This window comes from Drosophila mojavensis, unplaced genomic scaffold (assembly GCF_018153725.1).
Source record: "Drosophila mojavensis isolate 15081-1352.22 unplaced genomic scaffold, ASM1815372v1 contig_81, whole genome shotgun sequence".
NCBI classification, from domain to species: domain Eukaryota; kingdom Metazoa; phylum Arthropoda; class Insecta; order Diptera; family Drosophilidae; genus Drosophila; species Drosophila mojavensis.
In genome coordinates, this window is record NW_025318907.1 from 7,700,008 (window position 1) to 7,720,998 (window position 20,991).

The 20,991-nt window shown below is 41.2% G+C and overlaps 1 protein-coding gene across 1 annotated transcript; it reads left to right on the forward strand.

Moving 5' to 3' along the window:
* The first annotated feature begins 386 nt into the window (after nt 1-386).
* Nucleotides 387-19,438, forward strand: LOC6581029 (myb-like protein Q). The gene is made up of 5 exons (XM_044011237.1): nt 387-738; nt 11,707-11,755; nt 14,281-14,413; nt 16,953-17,068; nt 17,471-19,438. Coding segments are annotated over exons 1-5 (2,268 nt in total). The 5' UTR covers nt 387-736.
* The last annotated feature ends 1,553 nt before the right edge of the window (nt 19,439-20,991 follow it).

A 20,991-nucleotide genomic window follows, 5' to 3' on the forward strand; every position in this document is an offset into this window, starting at 1 on the left:
AGTGCCTGAGAAAAGCCCATTAACTGATTTTGTTTTAAAAATCGACTTACACAATAAATTAAATATTATTATATTATTAGAAAGCGCAACCAGTTCTACTACACTAAAAAATTGCCCCAGTGCCAAAAAGAAATTAATTTTACAAAAAATTTCATGATTGATTGTGCAAAATACGAATCGAATAAAAATTCAAACAAAGTGCAATACACACATAAATAAATATAAATACGTATATAAAATTATTTATATATATAACATATTGAATATACAAAATATAAAAGATAACAATTTTTGTTTAATAATATACAACAACGACAACAGCAACAGCAACAGCAACAACAACAAGAACAACAACATCAAAAGTGCTGTAAAATTAAGGCAAAGAAAAACAAAACAAAACAAAACAAATTTGATTTCGGCTTTTGTTGCATTTTTTTCGCTGTGTAATTTTTTATGTTAACGCGGCACAATTCGCATGCAATGTAATTAAGCATACACACAGATATATTATATATATTTATATATGCTCATATATATGTATATACTTATATAAATGTGTGCTCCCTACACACCTACATCACATGCATTAGCACTTTTGATTTCCGCTTGGATTTGTGATACGCCGTAACTTCAGCTCGTCGCTCAGTCGCTTCCAGAGGGCAATACGCACAAACCCATGTTGGATTATAATTTATACCCTTAAATTTGGGGGCTACAATGCGGCCAGAAATATACAATGTAAGTACACACACGCGCACACCTACACTCTTGGCAATCATGCCACGCCTCCTACACTTGCACAATAGAAACGATGACGATCGCACTTAAATATAATTAAGTCATATATATAAATATATATTTATAGGATTTTCTATATAGTATATAGGCGCACTGATAACTGTGGAAACGAAAATAAAATCGAAATTCGATTTTGTGGCTCACGAATTAATTCCAGCGAAAGCCTTATAAAACGCCTAATGCGCCTATTTATGATACAATATAATGCATAATTTTCGGAAATTTTTAATACCCAGAAATGCCTGGGTCTGGTCTAAAATTAAAAACAAATTTGTTTATAAGTCTAAGTAACTATAAATATATTTATGAAAAGGCAACTTAAAGTGGTTCCAGAGGTACGGTAAACGTTTAAAATTGAGAAACCTCAAGTATAAAAAGGTTTTGAAAATACTACAACAGTGGGTTTCGATTGGAAAGTAGACAAATTTAAATTTTGAATAATAATACAAAAAGTATGAATAATAACAGTTTGTATTAAAGATTCTGTTGGCTTTGTCATAACGAAACACGCCATAGGACCTAAACCCAAACCTAGAATCAGAATCAGAAGCAGCAGAGGCTCAAAGCCCACAACTGTGAGTCCAATGCCATTTCGCATATCAAAGGCAGCTAAAAAGCACGCGGACACCAGGTCATACCTGTGTGTGTGTGTGAGCATGTGTGGAGTCCTTTTGGCAATATTTGTACATGCAAATATATCCGTTTCACACACACATTTCATTTAAAAACAGTTTTCAAACATAACACATATAAAAAGCACAATTATATGTTTCAAACAAGAAATGAGAAATACAAAAATAAAACGAAACGAAACCAGCAAACGTGGCAATAATTGCGATTCATAACTTGTTATTGCACCAACACATGCGAAATGCCAGGATAAAAACCTCGCCTCTCCTCTCCCGCTCGCCCTTTCTCTGTCTTTCTCGCACACAAACACACTCTCCATAAGTGAGTGTGGTGCGTGTGAGTGTGAGTGTGAGTGTGAGCACAACCCCTTTTGAAAAATAATCAGAAGTAGAAAGAACTTTGCTGCAAAGGGTCGCCAGCTTCGGCTGTGGCGTGTCCTGATCTCAGGACATTTACCTGAGCCATAAATCAATTGCAGCAACAGCAACAACAACAACAGCAGCAGCAGCCAACGGCAATCGCTAGCCAGCCAGTCGCTAGCGATAAAAAACGCACCGAAAACGTGTCAATTTATCAAACAAATTTAAAGAATTTTCAGAATTTTTTGAATTACCCGGAACATACATATGAGTTCCCCTCATTTTCTCAGCCCCAATTCCAAGTGTTTCATATAGCCACGCCTCTTTTTATTGCATGTATGTGATGGGCGCTTCAGGGTTTTTCGGCATTTAAGTTTGGAGGCGCGAGTCTAATTCGTTTATTAATTAAACGGAAAAGTAGAGAGATAAAACACAAACACACCTACACGCACACACACACACACACATAGAAGTGCTGTAAAATGATAGACAATAAACCAAAGTATTTCAGTTTCATTTATTTTTACTCTTTCTGATAAGCGCCGCCTGCTTTTACGGCCCTTTAATCTCATGCGGATCAACAATCAACTGAGGTGGCAAATTCATGAGCAAGCATAAAATTCAAGATATAAACACGAGGACACTAAATGACTAAATTGCAAATCGGTATCGAAATTCCGATACTCGATGATAGATCGATCATGCAAAAAGGCAATATAAATCCAAACTTTTCAAATGAGAAGGTTTTCCTCTAGTTCAACTTTGATTTACGTAGCCAGATATATATCTTTAAAGTAAATATTCCTCAGGGAATCTCGGTAACGGTATTATCTACCACAATTTTCCCACACAGCAAATATTGGGTGATATTTGCGGGTTCTTGGAGTACCTCTGGTAATCTGTAGAAATTCTAATCTTTTGCACGAGTGTATGTACTTGTGGTTAAGAGCTTAGAATTTAATGAGCTCTCAGTACTTCGCATAAAGAAGCCTATAAAACTAACAGATTTCAGTTATGAAAAATTCTCAGAGGAACCACTCTCTCTTTGGATTATGTATTAAACAAAAACAATCCGGAAATTCTAACTTTCGTTCCATCATCCAGTCACATGGGAAATCGAACAGTTGGACTTGGATTTATTGAAATTTACGATCTATTAGATACGGAACAAAACGGTAGCTGAAGGCGTAAATATTTTTATGACTTGGCACATATTTCTGCAGCTTTGATTAATGCAGCAAATAAACAGCGGAGTAATCCAACACTTTCTATCAGAAACAGTCTATAACATAGTAACTGTGACTAGCCAGCTAGACGAGCCAGAGCTAGACGAGCCAGAGCCACAGTCAGCGTCAGAGACCGCTCATTGTGTCAATTGGCAAATTGGTCAATTTGTCAACTCTTGTCAGCTTGTCAATTAGTCAGTTAATGAAGCGCCGATCAGCTTAAAGCTCTAAAAGGGTGCGGCGTTTTGTGTTCGGCCTTAACGCATCAGCAACTAAGTCGAGGGTTTGCTAAGCAACAGCAACAACAACAGCAACTGCAATTGTGACAACATTAACATCCCATATCCCATAATGCCAAGTGATGAATGCCAATGCGCTAATTATTTAAAGTGCAGAGGAGGCGAACATACATATGCATATACATTATTTATTCTGTGTGTATATATTATATGTTTAAGGGCGGGTAACTTGAGAAAACAAGTCGAAAATGCATTAAAAAACACATAAAATTAAATAGTTAAGCAATTATCCAAAGAAAAGCACATAAATATAATATTGAAAAAAATTTTATATAGAGATGCCAAAGCATAAAAATAAATAACACAAAAATATTAAATATAATGTAAGGGCAAAAAAATAAAAAATAAATTATTAATAATAAAAAAATATTATTATATATATAATTACATTTTTTTTTTTTTTTAGAAACAATTATTTGATTTATTTATTTGATTAGTTTTTATAAAAAAAAAAGAAATATTGAACAAAATTGAGAAATTTGCACCAACTGTGGGCGAGGCAGTTGAAGATGTCAACAATAACAGGCGGATCAGTTGCTCCGGGCGTAGCTCGGAAATTTCAACTGCATCATCTTTGCATAGAATTTTTTGAATCAAGTTAAAAAATAAAGTTCTCGTTAAGCGGGGCTTAGTTAGCTGGAGTTGCAATCCGCGTGTAAGTTATGTATTTCATAGCTCGAAGCTCAGGCAATGTAATCGTAGCTCTGGCTATTTATAGCTTAGCTCTATCGTAGCTCTCTTTCTCACTCGCTCTGGCTCGCTCGCTGTTTGCTAACAATTACGCAAGATCAGCCGTGCAGTGCTGTGATGTAGCACAGGTGCTCAGTGCTGCTCCAGGGCTGGTTCAACTACCCATCGATCGGCTGGGGCTGAGGGTTGTGGGGGTTACAGGCTTTGTGGTGCCCCTTCGCCTTTGACTCTGGGACGTGTCGTGCCTCGCATTTGACGGGCTCAATCGTAACTTACACGCAGAGCCAAACTACCTGTCGCCAACTTTCCTCACACGACTTGACGATCCACTTAAAAAAACACCGCACTCACTCACTTCTCGGCTATAGCGGGCGGGCGCGCTTTAATAAGCAAAACAAAACAAACAATAATAAAAAATAGAAAACAATAAAAATGAGAAAAAAATGTCACTTCAAGTTTTTATAATTAGGTTACGCGCGGGTGGCGAAAAGCTTGCGACTTGGAGGGGCCGAGTGGGATTCAGAGAAAGCATATATACAACACTACTAGAATGTACGATATATATATTATTTTTGGATATATGCTGCTGCTGATATGGGATGCTGGAAGAGGCGCGTGTTAAGGCTGAGGCAGAGGCGTGCGCAGGAAGGGATCAGCTAAAGCCGTGACGCAGTCGAAGCGTAGCCAAGAACTCACGTTTCACGAGGCAGCATATCGGATATAGCATATATAGCATATAGCATATAGAACTGGATGACTCGTATTCGAGGTGTGACTCAGAGCGTTTTTAAACGCGCCCGAAACGCGCCCATTACTAGGCTGTAATTGCAATTGCAATTGCTCTCTAATGTGATCATAAATAAATTTGTATGCATATGTCATAAATATGGAGCAAGTTGAGATGTCAATTGGATTCGTGGATGAAACATGTTCAAATTCGAGACAATCGAATTTATGCAGCGTTTGTATTCATTTCTGTATCAATTGGATTTGAATTGGTATTGAATTGTTGTCGACTTATAGACAAGTAAGTCTAGCGGCTAGCTGTGGGCCTAGATAGCCGCAACGAGAAGTGCGACGCGTTGTTTTTTTATTGTTTTTGTTTTTGTTTTTATCTTATCAACGACACGTTCAATATTTACGCCATATACTACAATGCTTACTACAAGCAACAACTACAAAAATAAAAAAACAAAATAAATAATAAATAAATAAATAATAATAACAATAGCAAAAGCGCCAAAAATGCTTTGAGCGAAAAATAGTATATTGTTATTAATTTTTGTATTTTTGTATTTATTTTTGGTTAAGAAATAAAGTCACGGCCCTCGAGTGTTGTTGTTGTTGTTTCGTTGTTGCTTTGGCGACTGCCAACTGAAACTTTAGACTGGGCGTTATTAAATACATGTTTATACATACTTGTGTGTATACTTATGTGTGCAAGTGTAAGTGTATGTCTATGCCAGATTTGCTATAGAGCAAGTATCGCCTGCTTGGGTCTTACGATTTACTACGTTTTGTTTATTTTTTTTTTGTTTTCTTGGTGCGCTTTCTTTTTCTTTTATTCTTTTATGCGCGGCTATTATAAAACAATCGACATATTTGAGCTGTGCGACAAAGACAGCTGCCGCAATGCAACGTCAGTGCGCGAGCGAAATAGCGAGATGGAGAGGGAGGGAGACGGCAAGCGCACGCAGCGGCAGATAAATCATAGCAAAGTCGAATACGTGGTTGTAAAATTTTTCAATTTATGCAAATATTTGCATTACAAATTACCAAGTCGAGGGCTACATCTCAACCCGCAGCCGCACCCGTACCCCTCCTCCCGTCCCATCCCATCCCACTCACTCACTCATTCCCCTGCCTCCCCCTAGACCTAGACAGCTGCATAGGGCCAAGCGCTGATCGCCGCTGCACCTGACCTACAATGCGCAGCGCACTCTTGTTGTCTCTTCTCTTGTGTAAAACACAACAAACACGCCCACTTAACACATACACACACACACACATGCAGAGCGATCAAAAGATCAAGTCGCATTGCAAAACCAGCGCTAGCCAAATCAGTGGTAAAATTGTCGAGTGAAAATTGGAAAGTTTCGAGCTTTTACAGCTAGCGGCAGTTCTTTACAATTTGAGCTGCACAAAATGAAATAAAACATGCATAGCCTAGGCCTTAGCCTAATTACATAAGACCTACTCCAACTGCCAACTGGTTTCACTATAAACAAAATTGTATTACATATCGTAGAAAAAAAAAGGAATTTCCAGCAAGCAGCGCTTCGCTCTTTGCGACTTCCTATCTATAGATTACCTAATTGCTAAATTCCTTAATATGCCATATCAATTTATATAATACTAGCGAGTGCTGCACTTGATTTGCCCCTGCCCTATCAGCTGCATTTTGGTAGCACGCACGTTTTCGCGCTGGGCCTCAGTTAGGCCATATTCGCTTTATAGTCGACCGACTTTGTGGGCCCATCCAATGCACTGGGCTGTGTGCTGTGTGTTTACCTTGGACTTGTCGCCATCTGCGACCGCCTGCGACTTGGCCGAGCCCCCTCGCGCCGCCCATGCACCGGCTGTCTGGCCAATATTGACAGATTGGGAAAGTTGCGCTGCCTAGCACAACAAATGTGTTTGATTTTGGACGCTGCTGCCACTTAAGTAGCCTCTGGCTGTTTGGCTTATCAGCTCGCCACCACAGCCCGCACCCCATTTCCACTCCTTGAAAACGAAAAGAAGAAGAAGAGAGAAGAGTAACACAGGAAAATAACGAAATTGTGCGACAGTAAAATCCGCTTATCAGCCCAGCAGCTGTTCCACAACACCCCGCGCTACAGGCGAAAATCGCATTAGATATAAGCACTGCACAAGCCCTCTCTCTCGTTCTCGCTCTGGCTAACGCTCTCTCCTTCTCAACCCTCTCACTCTCACTACAGCGGCAATTGTCGCTGTGTTATTTTCACGCCTATTTGAGAATTATGCAGCAACAGACCGAGCTACATTCCAGAAGGGGTACCGCTAATGAGCCCAGATTTGTGTACCGGCACGACACCAGCTTAAGCACAGCCAATTTCCATCCTCCATCAGCCACACTCCCTGTAGCACCTACTCCATCAGCACCGCATCTATCGCATCTTGATGGATAGATACATAGATGCTCTTCTGCAACGAGCAACAGCATTAGCTTATCTCTGCAGTACACTGAACTTCTGACTCGACTGTTGTTGTTGTTGTTGTTGTTTGTTGTTCTTTGCAGCCAACTCAAATTGCGATTCATATGTGGGGCGTTGTTGTTCCTGCAAGTTCAAGTCCGACGCATATGAATAATCGAAAAAACTCGATAATACGAGAGAGTTCGAGTCTGTTCTAGAACTTATGCAAAAAGTATGCTAAGAACGTCAACTAAATTGAGAGACTTTTTTTTACATAGGTTATTTGCATGAAAGTTATAATAGAAACCATAAGGAAAATAAAATTGATAAATTGGTTTTTTTACATATTTATTTGAGATTAGAATGAATATGAAATTAAATACAAAGTAATTAAATTATAGCTAAGGCACCGTTTATTTTATTCGACTAAATTAAAGACCTATACAACTGGCTATTTATTCTTATTTACGAATTAAGTCTATGGGGTTTTCTTCAACTTTTAGTTTTTCAACATTTTTAATAGAGCCTTCCCAGTTGCATGGAAATTGTATAAATATTTTCATATAACACACACGACTTGCCCGCCCGCCCGTCCGCCTACTGCATAGGCAAAAGAACAAAGAGCATAAAAAAATCCACAAGCTGCCAACTGTCAAAGTCAGTAAGCCCAGCAAAATGTTTCCCTTTGGAACTTCATTAAAGCGCACGCCCCTAACACACACAGCAGCAACAACAGCAACAGCAGCAACAGCAGCAACAGCAGCAGCCGCAGCAACAACAGCGACATGGAAGGGAACAAGCAACAACCAGGAACAAGAACAAGGCAAGAGTTGCAATGGCAGCAGGACAGAGGCAGGTCAGGGGTAGGGGCAGGGGCAGAGGGTGCAGCAGGACATAGGTAACAGGATCTGGGTTGGGGTTGACTGAGGAGGACTAAAAAAGCGCAAGGTGGATGTTGCAAGGGCATTAAATAACATAAAGTTACGTGGCAGCAGCAACCCCTAAAAGAAAAGTAAGCGAAAATTGCATTAAGTGCAGTATGGTAAAAAGCATATAGCAGGGGTAGGAGGCTCTGCTGCAGCGGGGGTATCATTGCATTAGGGTGACCATCATCGTCATCGTTATACGCACAATTGACAACAGGAAATTTCACACTTGGCCACAAAAAAAAAAACTCGGGGCAGAGGGAACAGAGGAAAACGATGTTGCTACTGTAATTGTTATTAAGCGATTCCATGATTGATGAGACAGCTGAACAGACAGAAAGAGAGAGAGAGAGAGAGAGAGAGAGAGAGAGAGAGAGAGAGAGAGAGAGAGAGAGAGAGAGAGAGAGAGAGAGAGAGAGAGAGAGAGCTAGAGACAGCACGTGGCAGCAATCAGACAGTCAGATAGTCCACTCTGACTAATCATGCAGAGTAGTCCTGGCAAATAGTCCTCACAGGCCTTATCACAGTTGATAGCCAGCACGCTTATCACGGATCTTGACCCGCAGCACAGTCGGCCATCTACTCGTGGCCTAATCTAATCGAGCACGAATTCTTTGCATGCCACACTAACTGGTTGGCCGAGCTGTCGTGGCTGGGGCGATTGGCCAAAAGCAACAAGTTCACAGCCGAAGGGGCAAAACGTGCAAATCACGGGCAAAAAATCAAATCAATTTCAATTTCGAAAAGTAAACAGCATTTTGACGTTTGACGAGCGTAGCTAAAATCAAAAACACGGTACAAGTCAAAAAAATAAACAACTATTTAAATCAGATTTGAAATAAGTGGCGCGAGTTGACAAGTTGCGCTTAGTATTTAATCTGGCGATCTGTTTGAGTTCTCTGTTGCTTTCGCTTTGCCTGCCTGACAATTGACTCTTGGCATTTTTGGCACTGTCATATTTGATTTACATTTTGCAAACTAATTAAGGCTGGCAATAAGTTGGTGCCACGATTAGATAGCCTCTGACGTGCGTCGCTCAAGTATGCCCAGCTCTAAGGAACGTGCCACACGAACTCACTCGAATCTAGATTTCAAATGCAGTGGATCTGTATTGGTGAGCTTTTAAAAGCTTATCTTGGCCTGCCCGCCAGCTACAAGCTGCTCCTCAGCTGCGAGCTACCTGTGCGAAAGCTCGTTGCATCGCGTCGACTGGAAGTCGCCGTTGAGCAGCTTTTTGTGTGGTCCTGTGCATGGCACGTCTTGGCCCAAAACCAAATTCCTCAATTGCAGCAACAGCTTTAATAAAATGGCTAAAATATGCACGCACCGCAAGTGAAAGACCCCTCCACCTCTCATAGGCAAACAAATAGAAAGGAAAATGCAGACTGCAATAAAAACTATTCAATATGCATGGCGCATGGCATTGGGAACGTCGCATCGCGTCGTGTCGTCTATTGCGTCAGACTCAATCTCTGAGTTGAGCTGACGGTAGCTGAAAAGGGCTCCGAAGATCCGAAACGTACGAAAAACTTTACTCAAGTTCACTTGGGCGTCTGCAGTGCGCTTCTGTCTGCATACCAAAAAGGTAATTATGAGCCGCATTGTAAGGGGAAACAAAAGTAAAGCACAGACGGTCATAGAAGGAGCCAATATCAAGTTACATACATGAGAAATGTGGCATAGTAGAGACAGTCAACAATGAAGTAGACGAAGAAGAGGAAAGAGAAGAATAGAATATGCGTAGAGTACAACAACAGCAACAACAACAACTGTGCCTCATCTACGGGTCACATGTCGGCATTAACTGAGCTTTTGTGTGTTAGAAACTGGCCTCGGGGTTCCATTTCGGTCTCAATTCGCCAGGAATCGCGACGCTAGGGTTGATAAGCTAAACAGTTAGCTGAACATGAGCTGATGTTGGCTCGACGTCTTGCTAGCTCGATAGAAAAAGAAAAGAGCTGTGTGTAAAGCTCCTTGAACCAGATCAACATGAATCAAGATTTCAATTGAAATATATTTAAAGTTTCGTCAATTATTATATTAGGGATAGACTATAAACTTCATCTTAGATTTACAAAATTTATAATCAAAGCCAAGTTCGTTTTGTATATCACTCATTATTGAATTTCCTTCGTCAGCAGCAGTTCATTGAAATGTGAGCTGGCTAAATCAAAATTGTGTCGAATGCAAGCTAAACAAAAACTAAACCAAGGCAAAAATAAAATAAAAGAATACAATAAAAATGCACAAGGAAAAAAGCGAACATAATTGATAAACAGAACTCGTTTAATTGCTTCTTGGCTTTGCGAATCAAGACCTGGAACCAGAACACCAAAACAGCCTCATCGATGCGAGAATGTTTGAACAGATATTGGCGATGCGATGGCATTTGCTTGGTTTATTTGAATTGAACTTTTTTATTGTCTGCTGTGAAATTGAAAAATGATGATAAAAATCGCACAAGAGTCACGCGTACAATCCAAATGCCGAGCTACACCTATATACAGACGTGCAAATATATAGCACATATATATACATACGTACATACTCTATATAGTTTATTTGGGGACTGCCTACTGTGAGCGCAAAGCGCCTTCGGAATTGGGCTCAGTAATTTGCACATGGCATTGGCCTCTTGCCTCTTGCCTCTTGCTTCTTGCCTCTGGCCGGGACTTGGCTTTGGTCTGTGGCTTGTAGCTCACTCAGGTTATTCGATGGTCCCTTCTATTGATTTCTCGTGCACTTTCAAGTCGGTTTTGTTTCCATTGTGGCTTGTGCGCGATTTTCACTTTTCAAAAGCAGCAGCGACAGCGGCAGCAGCAGCAGCAGAGGCAGCGGCAGCGGCAGCAAAAAGTAAAAGAGGCAAAAAATACAAAAATGAACAAGAATAAGAACAAGCCCAAGAGCCGAGGACAAGGGACCTTCGTCTAAAGAAACTACCCTCTCGAGCTATGGCTCTTTGGCTCTGGGCAGCTCTCTAAGCTGAAATCAATGACCTTTTGCCTCTGCTTCTACCGCTGCTGCTGCTAAAGGGGATTAGTCAGCGACGCCTGAAACAAAATATATGCACTAAAAATATAAGTATGGTATATATACCATACCATATACATTTATATATATGATCCAATCGATAGGCACGACAAAAACAAAAACAGAAATGAGCAAAAAAGAAAACAAAATCTGAAACGTTTTCTTGGCTTTTTCCATAACCATTGACATTGAGCCAGAGCAGTACTTGTATTCATGAATACTACTCATGAATGCTACTCAAGTGAATACTACTCGTCTACTCTACTCAAAGCTAGTAGTTCATCTTTTGAGCCTTCAGTAATATTGACGCTTTTGTTTAAAGAGCTCACGATCGGGCAATCAAATGAAATGACTTAATTGCTGTTTTCAACTTCCCCATCCCATCCCAGCCCCTAGGCGGAAGTTGTACTCGTCGAGATGAAAACAACAACAGAAAACAAAACAAATCAATAAAACAAATAATAATCATTAATAATCTGTATGATTTATGCTAATTCTTTTTGGCATATAACACTTTATTTTTAGTAGATATCGTAAGTCGCATGTTATCCTCTCTAAATGATATTCATCATCTGTTTCTCTGTGTATTACAGGTTACTACAGTTCATGCTGCTCAATGTCAGAATTATTTTTATACTGATGGTAAGTAAAGCTACTGAAATAGCATTATGTATAACAGTTTATATAACAGTATTGCCCGATTAACGGCACATCAGCATTCTCTGTTAAACTGAGGTCATATATGGTCTGCGAGATAGCTCAACTTAGTTGAAAGGGTATCCCATAGCGTGACTGAATTCCCCAATAGTTTCCCATTGTGCTTGTACTTAATTAAATACTCAAGATGACTTCGCACATTCGCCCTTTATCTCCGACTCACTTGATAATGGGCGTGTACGTATTATTTTATTAAAGATCAGATTGCGACGATTGATTTACGATACGATACGGTGTAAAAATGTTTCTAATTATTATGAATATTCAAAAAAAAAAAAACAAATTAGAAAATAGCTTTAGGGTTTTTTTTTGACAGTGTATTGACAGACTGTTAACAGACTGTTAAGTATATATATCTGGTAGATCTATCGAGTTTTTAAAAGCAAAAAATGAAAACGAAAACGAAAACGAGAAATGAAGAAGATAATAAAATTCGTTGTGACAATTGTTTTTCAGCACTCGAAATAATTATCGTAAAAAAAAACTCATATTTATATATATGTATCAATATGTGTGTAGTATTTCTTTCCGTTTGATTATTATAACAAGATCGAGTGTGTAATCAAGTGAAGTGGAGTGTGGAGCAAGGGGGCGGCGTCAGTGGTGGAGCGGCAGGGCAGCAGGGGAGTAGGGAGATCTCTGATATCTGAGCCGGTCAGCCCGTGGTGTGTACATTGGAGTGGCTACGTCTGCTCGGATCTGCTCAGGGTCTGGCAGGGCGCTGTTGCACAGCCACTTGAGCCAAGCAACATAGTAATAAAATAAAAAATAATAATTATTATTATTATTACACACGCACTGGCACTCGCACTCGCACACGCACGCCAAAACGTCATTGAACTATGGAAAAGGTCGCACATCATTAAGGCAGTCAGCACAAAAACAGTTTGAAAACTCCGAAAGCTAAGCCAAACAATTTGGTTTTTTATGAGTAGTACAAACAGAAGGCCTCCATGAGGGGCGGAGCAGAGGGGCATAGGAGAAATAAACTGACACTGTTTGATTTGGTGTCAACTTGAAGAATGATGAAACGTCTGACGAGCAGCTGAGAAGTAAAGTTCACGAATTTCGTCAAGTGCCAAGGGGCATTTGCCAGGGGCGTCGATTTTAGAGGGGGCTCCCTAGAGTTGGGTCAATTTGTATCGCGTTGCGCATTGCGCATTGCGCATTCACACATTGTTTTCTGTGTTCCGCTAATTGTTTGCAATCACTTATGTGCCTAAGCCTCCCGGTAAGCCCCCGATTTAGATACACGCACATATTTTTAGCCATTCGACAAAAATAACTGTCATTATTAGCTTGCAACCGGAGCTATAGGGCCGTGTGGCAAGCCCCCCCCCCTCCCCCCCTCTCTTTCCTACCTCTCTCTCTCTCTGTCTCTCTTTCTCCTTCTGCTTCTCTTTGGCTTGCCATACCAAAACATATCAATTTTACATTTTGTAGTACAGCTTATTTTGCTGACGGCGCATATATATATTTTTTTTTTTTGGGTTCCATGGCAAATTGCGAACTCAACAGCTTTTCGCTACGTACTTCCTCCCTCGCACAGGAGTCGCTTATGCAAATGCTTTAAGAGTTGGGCAATGTGAAAAAATAAATAAATAAATACATCTATGAAACATGCCAGTGCCAGGCAGACATGGCCCAGACACGTGTCGGCCAAGGCAAGGCAGTTGGCAACAGCAGCTAAATGCTTGATTGAAGCGTCGCGTCGCTTGCGTAACTTTGATTTGATTGATGCTTTGCTTTTTACTTTCGATTATCTGTTGATAAGCCCTTTAATTTCCTCTTTGGGTTTGTCTGCAGATGCTCACATATATCTCAAGCGAACTTAATGATGAAGCACATGATGGGTATACAGAGATCTTCATATTTGACGGACCCATCAGATGCCTTGCTGTTGACTGACTACAATTGCACATCAATTATATCAGAATACAGCTCTACATATATCTATAAATATAATTGAATATATATTTGCATTTGGAATAGACTGAATGAAAAGCAATGACACGATCAGAAATTCATATCGAGTGTTGGCCGTTGAGTAGCTGTTGAATGTGCAGAGGCTTCACTCCTTGAGGCTGTGGCTCTCACACTCCAACCTCGATTCGAGCACACTCAGTCGCGACCCTCAGCAGAGTTGGGGCTACAATGTGCAGGATTAGCTGATGTCCCATGCGAAAAAAGGCAATTTGGCGAGAGCTGCTTTAATGGCAATGGCATTTTGTGGCACAGGTGTGCACAGTTGCCGGCTCCGGCTCCGACTCAGGTGCAGTTGTTCTTGGCCGGGTCCACATTAAAAAGTTGAGCGTATTTAATTGAAATTTATGGGCGGGATTAAGGCTGCAGTTTTTGGGGCTTATGCTTTTCTATATGCCATATAGCCATGTGCCATATACCATATACCATATACCATATACTCTATTCGCAACTCTTTTCCCTTGCAGGTAATGCTGGCTCTTGTATCTACAACATGTGCAAAGAAAACGGAATACATTCTAACCCTGAAGACCGACAACAATCGGGCGCTGCATATCAATGCGCACGGCTGGGTAACGGCCGAGGATATATCGCTAGCACGTAAGTACAGCTATAGCTGATATCACCCTCGCACTCTCTGCATGTGATAAACATATATATTGCATATATATCTATGATTTATGGTTTGTTTCGGCGCCCATCAATTCCCATTGTTTGAGGAGGGCGCGCGCGTATCGCGAGAGCTGCTCGAATGGCTTTTAAATTGAATTGGCATTTATTTTGAACTCTGGCGCTGTCTGTGCATATTGCGGGCTTAATTAAATTATTGGTAATTTAATATTTGATTGATGTTATGTGGTCCGCCATGGGCGCTACGATTGCGGTTTCAAGACAGCCGCCGTCTTCTGCTTTTTCTTCTTCATTGTCTGCCTCTTCTTCTTGCAATTTATTTGAATTCATGCGGCACTCTTACCTCTGGAGCCAGCCCCCTTCCTCCCACTAATTTTTTTCTTGTTGTTATACCCTGAACCCATTGAAAATGGGAAATCAGGGTATAATGGTTTTGTGAAAAGTATGTAACAGGCAGAAGGAATCATCGCAGACCCCATAAAGTATATATATTCTTGATCAGGACGACGAGCTGAGTCGATATAGCCCTGTCCGTCTGTCCGTCCGTCCGTCCGTCCGTCCGTCCGTCTGTCCGTCCGTCCGTCTGTCCGTCCGTCCGTCCGTCCGTCCGTCCGTCCGTCCGTCCGTCCGTATGAGCAAAAGGATCTCAGAAGATATAAGAGCTAGAGAGCTGAAATTTGGCATGCATACTCGTGTATACCATAGGCAGTACGAGTTTGCTTTATTTTTTCGATAACTCATCCGATAACTTTTTTATCGAGAATAATCGAAAAATCGACTTGGTTTTTTCAGCCTAGTTTGAACACTTTTAAACCTGGAGACTTCAAATTTGCGTTGTATATAGAGTTTATGGGCACAAAGATTTTGTAATTTACAGATTTTGGATACCACGCCCCCATCGCCCCCAATTTGTAAAAAACGCATTTCAAGTACTAGAGACTTGTGCTTTGGAATGTACACACAATTTAACCATATGATTACGCTCTAAAAATTTCATTAAGATCGTATGTCTACAAAAGAAATTATTCAACAAATAAATTCCCATAATATTGCCCACATTGCAGCGCAGCCCAAGCGCAGCCGCTGCTTACTGCGCAGTTAGCAGAGCGCGTGCGTATAAGTGCATGTGTATGTATGTGTGCATAAAAGTAGTCCAGAATGATTCGAATATCAGCTTGGAGGGTTCAGGGTATCTCCTAGTCGAGCAGTCTCGACTGGAGCCTTCTTACTTGTTTTTTATTTGCCTCGCGAGCAGGCCGCCTCAGTGGGTGAAGTTCAGGAGCAGAGCTCCGCATTCACAAATGGCTTGATATCTACGCCAGAGCGACAGCCCCAGCAGTCCCAAGCAATAAGCGTGAGAAGTTAACGACTCAGTATATAGTAGAACTATATCTGATGAAACATCGAGATGTATCATATATATAGTACAGTAGTAGCCGAACAATTTGAACAGATCATATCGATTCGACCGCTTTCGACGAGCATTGTGAAATTTCTTTAGATTGCGTCACGCACCTCAGCAATCGCTAGCCACTTGAGCAGTACAAAGTTCAGGTCGCATAAATAATAGTCTAGAATTCTTCGCACGTGAAATTCGCCAGAGTAGATGATCAAGCAAAAGAGCGAGGGAGAGAGAGGCAGAGTGCGTGAGTGAGAGTGAGATAGATGCACAAGAGAGGTGCTTGGGCGTCAGTCTCGGTATAAATTAAACGAAAAATGTTGTCAGTTTGGTATTTTATCTTATCTCATATAGAATTGTAGGAGCAAGTGCTACGCATTGCTGTTGTTCTTGTGCTTCGGTTGATTTGAAGGGAATACTTGGACTCAGGCCGAAAGAGCTTAGCCAATTGATCGATTTATGCTTACCTCTCGGATGCATTGCTAGCGCGAAGGTCCGACTCAGTCGATGTGTGAAGATAGATGCTGAATGACTTTCGGGGTTATTCATCTGCCAAACCAAAAACCAGGGTCATAGGGAGAACCTTTCTGGGCGCTCAACGAGGCTCTCACAAATTATCGTGGGCCTCATGATTGGCGCAGCCTGATAAGAGCTCAGTTCAGCTCGGTAATTGACTGACACGCACCTTGATGATTATTCGACTGAGAATGGTGTGAAGTCGGGGCGTAGAGCTCCGACTCTTTGCTGTTCAGGCAGAGGGCCGCTGTCAAATCTACGCTCAGTTAATTTCATTAAATGTTTGACTCTCTTTCTATCGTTAGTAGCGCCGCTGCCCCCAGGCAGCCTAATCAAACCTTTCATAACTTTATCGAAAACCTTTCAATTAATTGGGTTATCTGGCCAGTGAAGTGTATGTGTATGTATGTATATGTGTGAGTGTGTGTGTGTGTGTGTGGATTGCAATCCCCCATCCCCGACTGCCCCTTCCACTCACATAAGCTGGCTCAACTAGCATTAAATATTTACTTAACTAGCAGAGAGAGAAAGAAAACTTTGTTTGTTTATAATTAATTAAAATTGATTTCCTTCTCTCGATAATGCCCATTGCAGAATCCCTAACAATGAACAGTGTTGGCGATGTACTCAGCGAGGATTTCAAAATCACCATCTATGCCAAGGATGTGGACTACTATTTATGCTTTGCCCAAGGCAAACTTGTTGGAAAGGTAAGCAGTGGGATTTCCATTTGTTTAGACAAGATACCGAAGAATTTTCGATATGAAATAGTGATAAATCTTGCGATATAATATCAATATCTTAATAAATAAAAAAAAAATTGATATTTTTATATTGATTTATTAAATATTTTATGGATTTGGAAAAATATTTATAAATAGAGTTTGCGATATAAAATCATGATCAATTTTTTGTGAAAATATATATATCTTTTATTAATGAAAAGTAAAAAAATAAAAATAAAACAGTAAACCAAAAATGGAGAATAATTTATGAAATATTTCTTGATCTAGGAGAAACTTGTTCTTTTATGCTGCATATTCAATGCAGCTGCCCACTTTCTTGGCTTCATTTGTAACTTTCTTCTTCATCATTTACTTGCCTCTCCTTAGAGAAACGCCACAAACGATTGCCACTTCAGAGAGTCAATGGAACGGGGATATTATCAGTATACAAATGCCTACAACCCGGTGCTGCGCGTGGGCATCAAATCGAACTTTCGTCCGATTGGGCCTAAGGGAATGCAGAGTTTCAATCGACGCGCCCGCTTCCTCTTCAATCGCGTGAAGGCTGAAGATTTTCACAGTAAGCTGGCCAATTGGCGAAGCAAGGTGGCAACAACATCGTCCACAACAACAACGACGACAACGACGACAACAACAACAACTACATCAACTACAACAACAACAACAACAACGACAACGCCGAGACCAGTGGCTGTAACGAAACGCGCACGTGGCAAGCCACTGCATCGCATGCAGCCAACAACAGCAACAACAACAACAACAACAAGAGCAAACACAAGTATTAATAGCGATAGTTCTTCTAACCACAACAACAACAACAATAACAAAAACAATAGCAATAGTAATTACAACAACAAGCATAGTCGTAAGTCCCACAACAACAACAAAGCGAACGAGGATGCGCTGCGCGAGCAGAAGATCATCAAACGCAACCAGCAACATCAGCGACGCCTGCAGCATCGCCAGCGCCAGCAGCAGATGCACAGGCAGCGGCAACGGCAGCGGCAGCAACAAAAAGCCGTCGGCGCCATGGTCAAGCCACAGCCGAAGAACCTGATGGTGCGTCATCATCACAACAATGCAACGCTGTTGGAGCGTCGACGACGCCGGCGCATGCAGCGACGGCAGCAGCAGCAGCAGCTCGAAGAGCAGCAGCAGCGTGAGCAGCGTGAGCAGCGCAAGCAACAGTTGCCCTTGCCCACGGCCTCGTCCTCCTCATCCTCCTCCTACACAGCGACTGCGGCCTCAACAGCGCTCACAGCGACTGCTTCGCTGGCGCCCTCAGCGCTCAACCTGTTCGCCATGCTGGCGGCGAGCCGTCGGAAGCGCGGCCGCCGAAAACGCGCAGCAGCAGCAGCAGCGGCTAGCGCTGGCAGCAATGCAGCTGACATGGACATGCAGCTGGTGGAGACGTCTTCCCAGCAGCAGCAGCAGCAGCAACAGCAGCAACAGACACAGGGTGTGCAGCAGCAACAGCAACAACAACAAAATGAATACTCAAAAGCCTATGTTAATAGTAACTTAAACTTAATACTGAAACATAAACTAAACGTAGAACTAAATTTAAATAGTAATAGCCCTAATGTTAATAATGCAATACCTGCCTTGCCAAAAAACTACAACTACTTGTACAGAAACGAGCATTATAATATGAATACTAAAAGTAGCACGACTGATTCTAGTAGTTTAGAGATTAGCACTAAGTTCTATAGTCCAAATAGCCATAGCCATAGCCATAGCCGTAGCCATAGCCGTAGCCATAGCCGTAGCCATAGCAGTAGCCATAGCCGTAGTGAGGGGGGCGTTCTTCAATTCAAATTCAATGATACCATTGACAATAATCTTAAGCAGTTGATAAACGATCGAATTGATAGCAGCAGCGGCAGCGGCAGCGGCAGCAGCGCAGCTGCACCAACTGTTGCAGCAGCAACTGTTGTTGCGCCCAATCGCAATCATATTGTTGAGCATAATATAAGCGACGATAGCCATAGCAACAACGACAGCAACAGCAATGACAGCCCGAGAGCAGAGAACTACTTTACAGCTCTAGAATTGCAGCAGCAGCAGCAGCAGCAACAACAGGAAGAGGCACAGCAGCAGCAGCAGCAGCAACAACCTAATATTAATTATTATGATGCTAATATTAACGTTGTTAACGATAATCGCAATGATAACAATGCGGCGCTGCAGCCCAATCATAACCATAATAGTAATTATAATGAGCAATTTGCGAATGACGATGAAACGATACGAATTCAAAATAAATATGAAACACATGTAGTACAATACAAACCTGCCGTATTCATTTCGCACGGGTTGGGCAGCATTCCTTGACAGGAAATCAAATCTGATTGGGGTTGCACGAGCGAAGATTTGCCCATTGGAATTCGTAGAGGAGAAGGCGACTACCACAGGTTTGTTTGCCTTGAGTGAACATACGATGAGTAAGAAGTGAGTATCAATATATTCCTATAATCTAATACTCTATACCTAATTTACAATCAAGGATAATTCACATACCTAAGCCCAAGATATTCGAATACTCTATATTTCATTTATATTCGAGGAGAGTTCACATGACAAAGATCAATGTCTTTCTGTCTTCTATATATTGTTTATACTTAAAGAGAATTCATATACCAAGTTTGGTGGCTGTAGGTCTTTAGATATAACAGACGAATTCAATTAACTAAATATTTAAAACAAACAATTTGAAGCCAAATTACATTTCGAATGCTATCAGGCAGACTCGATTAAAGAATATATATACTCATTTTATAGAGGAAGTCTTTTTATTTAATTTAATTTATTTATATTTATTTTGTTAGATAAATAGATTTTCTTCAGGCGACCATTCTCTCTTTTCGAAGTCGATGACTTCAATGCAGACACTTTGTTCTATTTCTTCTACTTGAGCTATCGACGATCCTTCACCTACTTGCCCAGCAGTTGCCTTAAAGAAGAAAACTTGTCCATTTTAAATAAAAATTTCGTTGATTTATTTTGGTGCTTTTAAGCTGACATCAGATCACATCCGAGTCGTGGGGTCATCTGGCAAAAGTGAAGAGCGACCCCATGGAATTTCGTTTCAGAAATGGGCAGCCCATGAGCATAATACGAAAATCGTGTAACAATTGATAAGAATCTCCAACAATGTGACAATGTGTTAATCTCCATCTATGACCTCAATCCGAGCGGCTGTCATAAAGAAAACAAAAAAGCAAAAAAGCGAAAAGGCCACGAGCTGGGAGCGCGTGGGCGTTCGAGCTGTTGAGCGAGGGAAAACTCTTGATACGTACGATTTGCTGGAATGTTGACACGCCGGATAACTCATAGAGAAATATGTAATATTAATAATAATATATGCAAAGTATACAAGATTTATGGCTTGTCCAAAATTAATTACCCAACGAGAGAAACAAAATTGTGCGTGTGTGTGTGAATGCTTAAGCTCTTTTTTTCGAGTCACCGATATGCAAATCGAGCGCAAGTGCGACGAGTGGCCAGGCCAATCCAATCCAAGCCATCAAAATAGATGCCGGTGTCGTTGTTATTAAGATTTATTAAGCCTCGCTCTCCACCATCGTCTGCGCACTCTACGAAGCAACAGTTGACAGATCTGGCCAAAACAAAGGCCGAAAAGCGAGGCGGAGGCGCACAGTCCCCACAGCAACAACAACGATTCGAACCTGGCGCCGTCTGCGCGCGCCTCAAACACAACGCCAACGCGCCGTCGGCGACGTTCGCTAATGAAATTTTATTATGCGCCAAAAGTAATAATTTATGAATTTGCTTAACAAAATATATAAATAAATAAATATGTTAAGCAATCAATTGAAATACACAAATCAATTGTCGCCGATGCTGCCCGCAGGAAGTTTGCGCAA

Excerpts from the sequence above, each read along its gene's own strand:
- LOC6581029 (XM_044011237.1), top strand. Across the intron at positions 14,414-16,952 it reads CGAGGATATATCGCTAGCAC|AATCCCTAACAATGAACAGT; the intron begins GTAAGTACAGCT and ends TGCCCATTGCAG. Across the intron at positions 17,069-17,470 it reads AAGGCAAACTTGTTGGAAAG|AGAAACGCCACAAACGATTG; the intron begins GTAAGCAGTGGG and ends GCCTCTCCTTAG.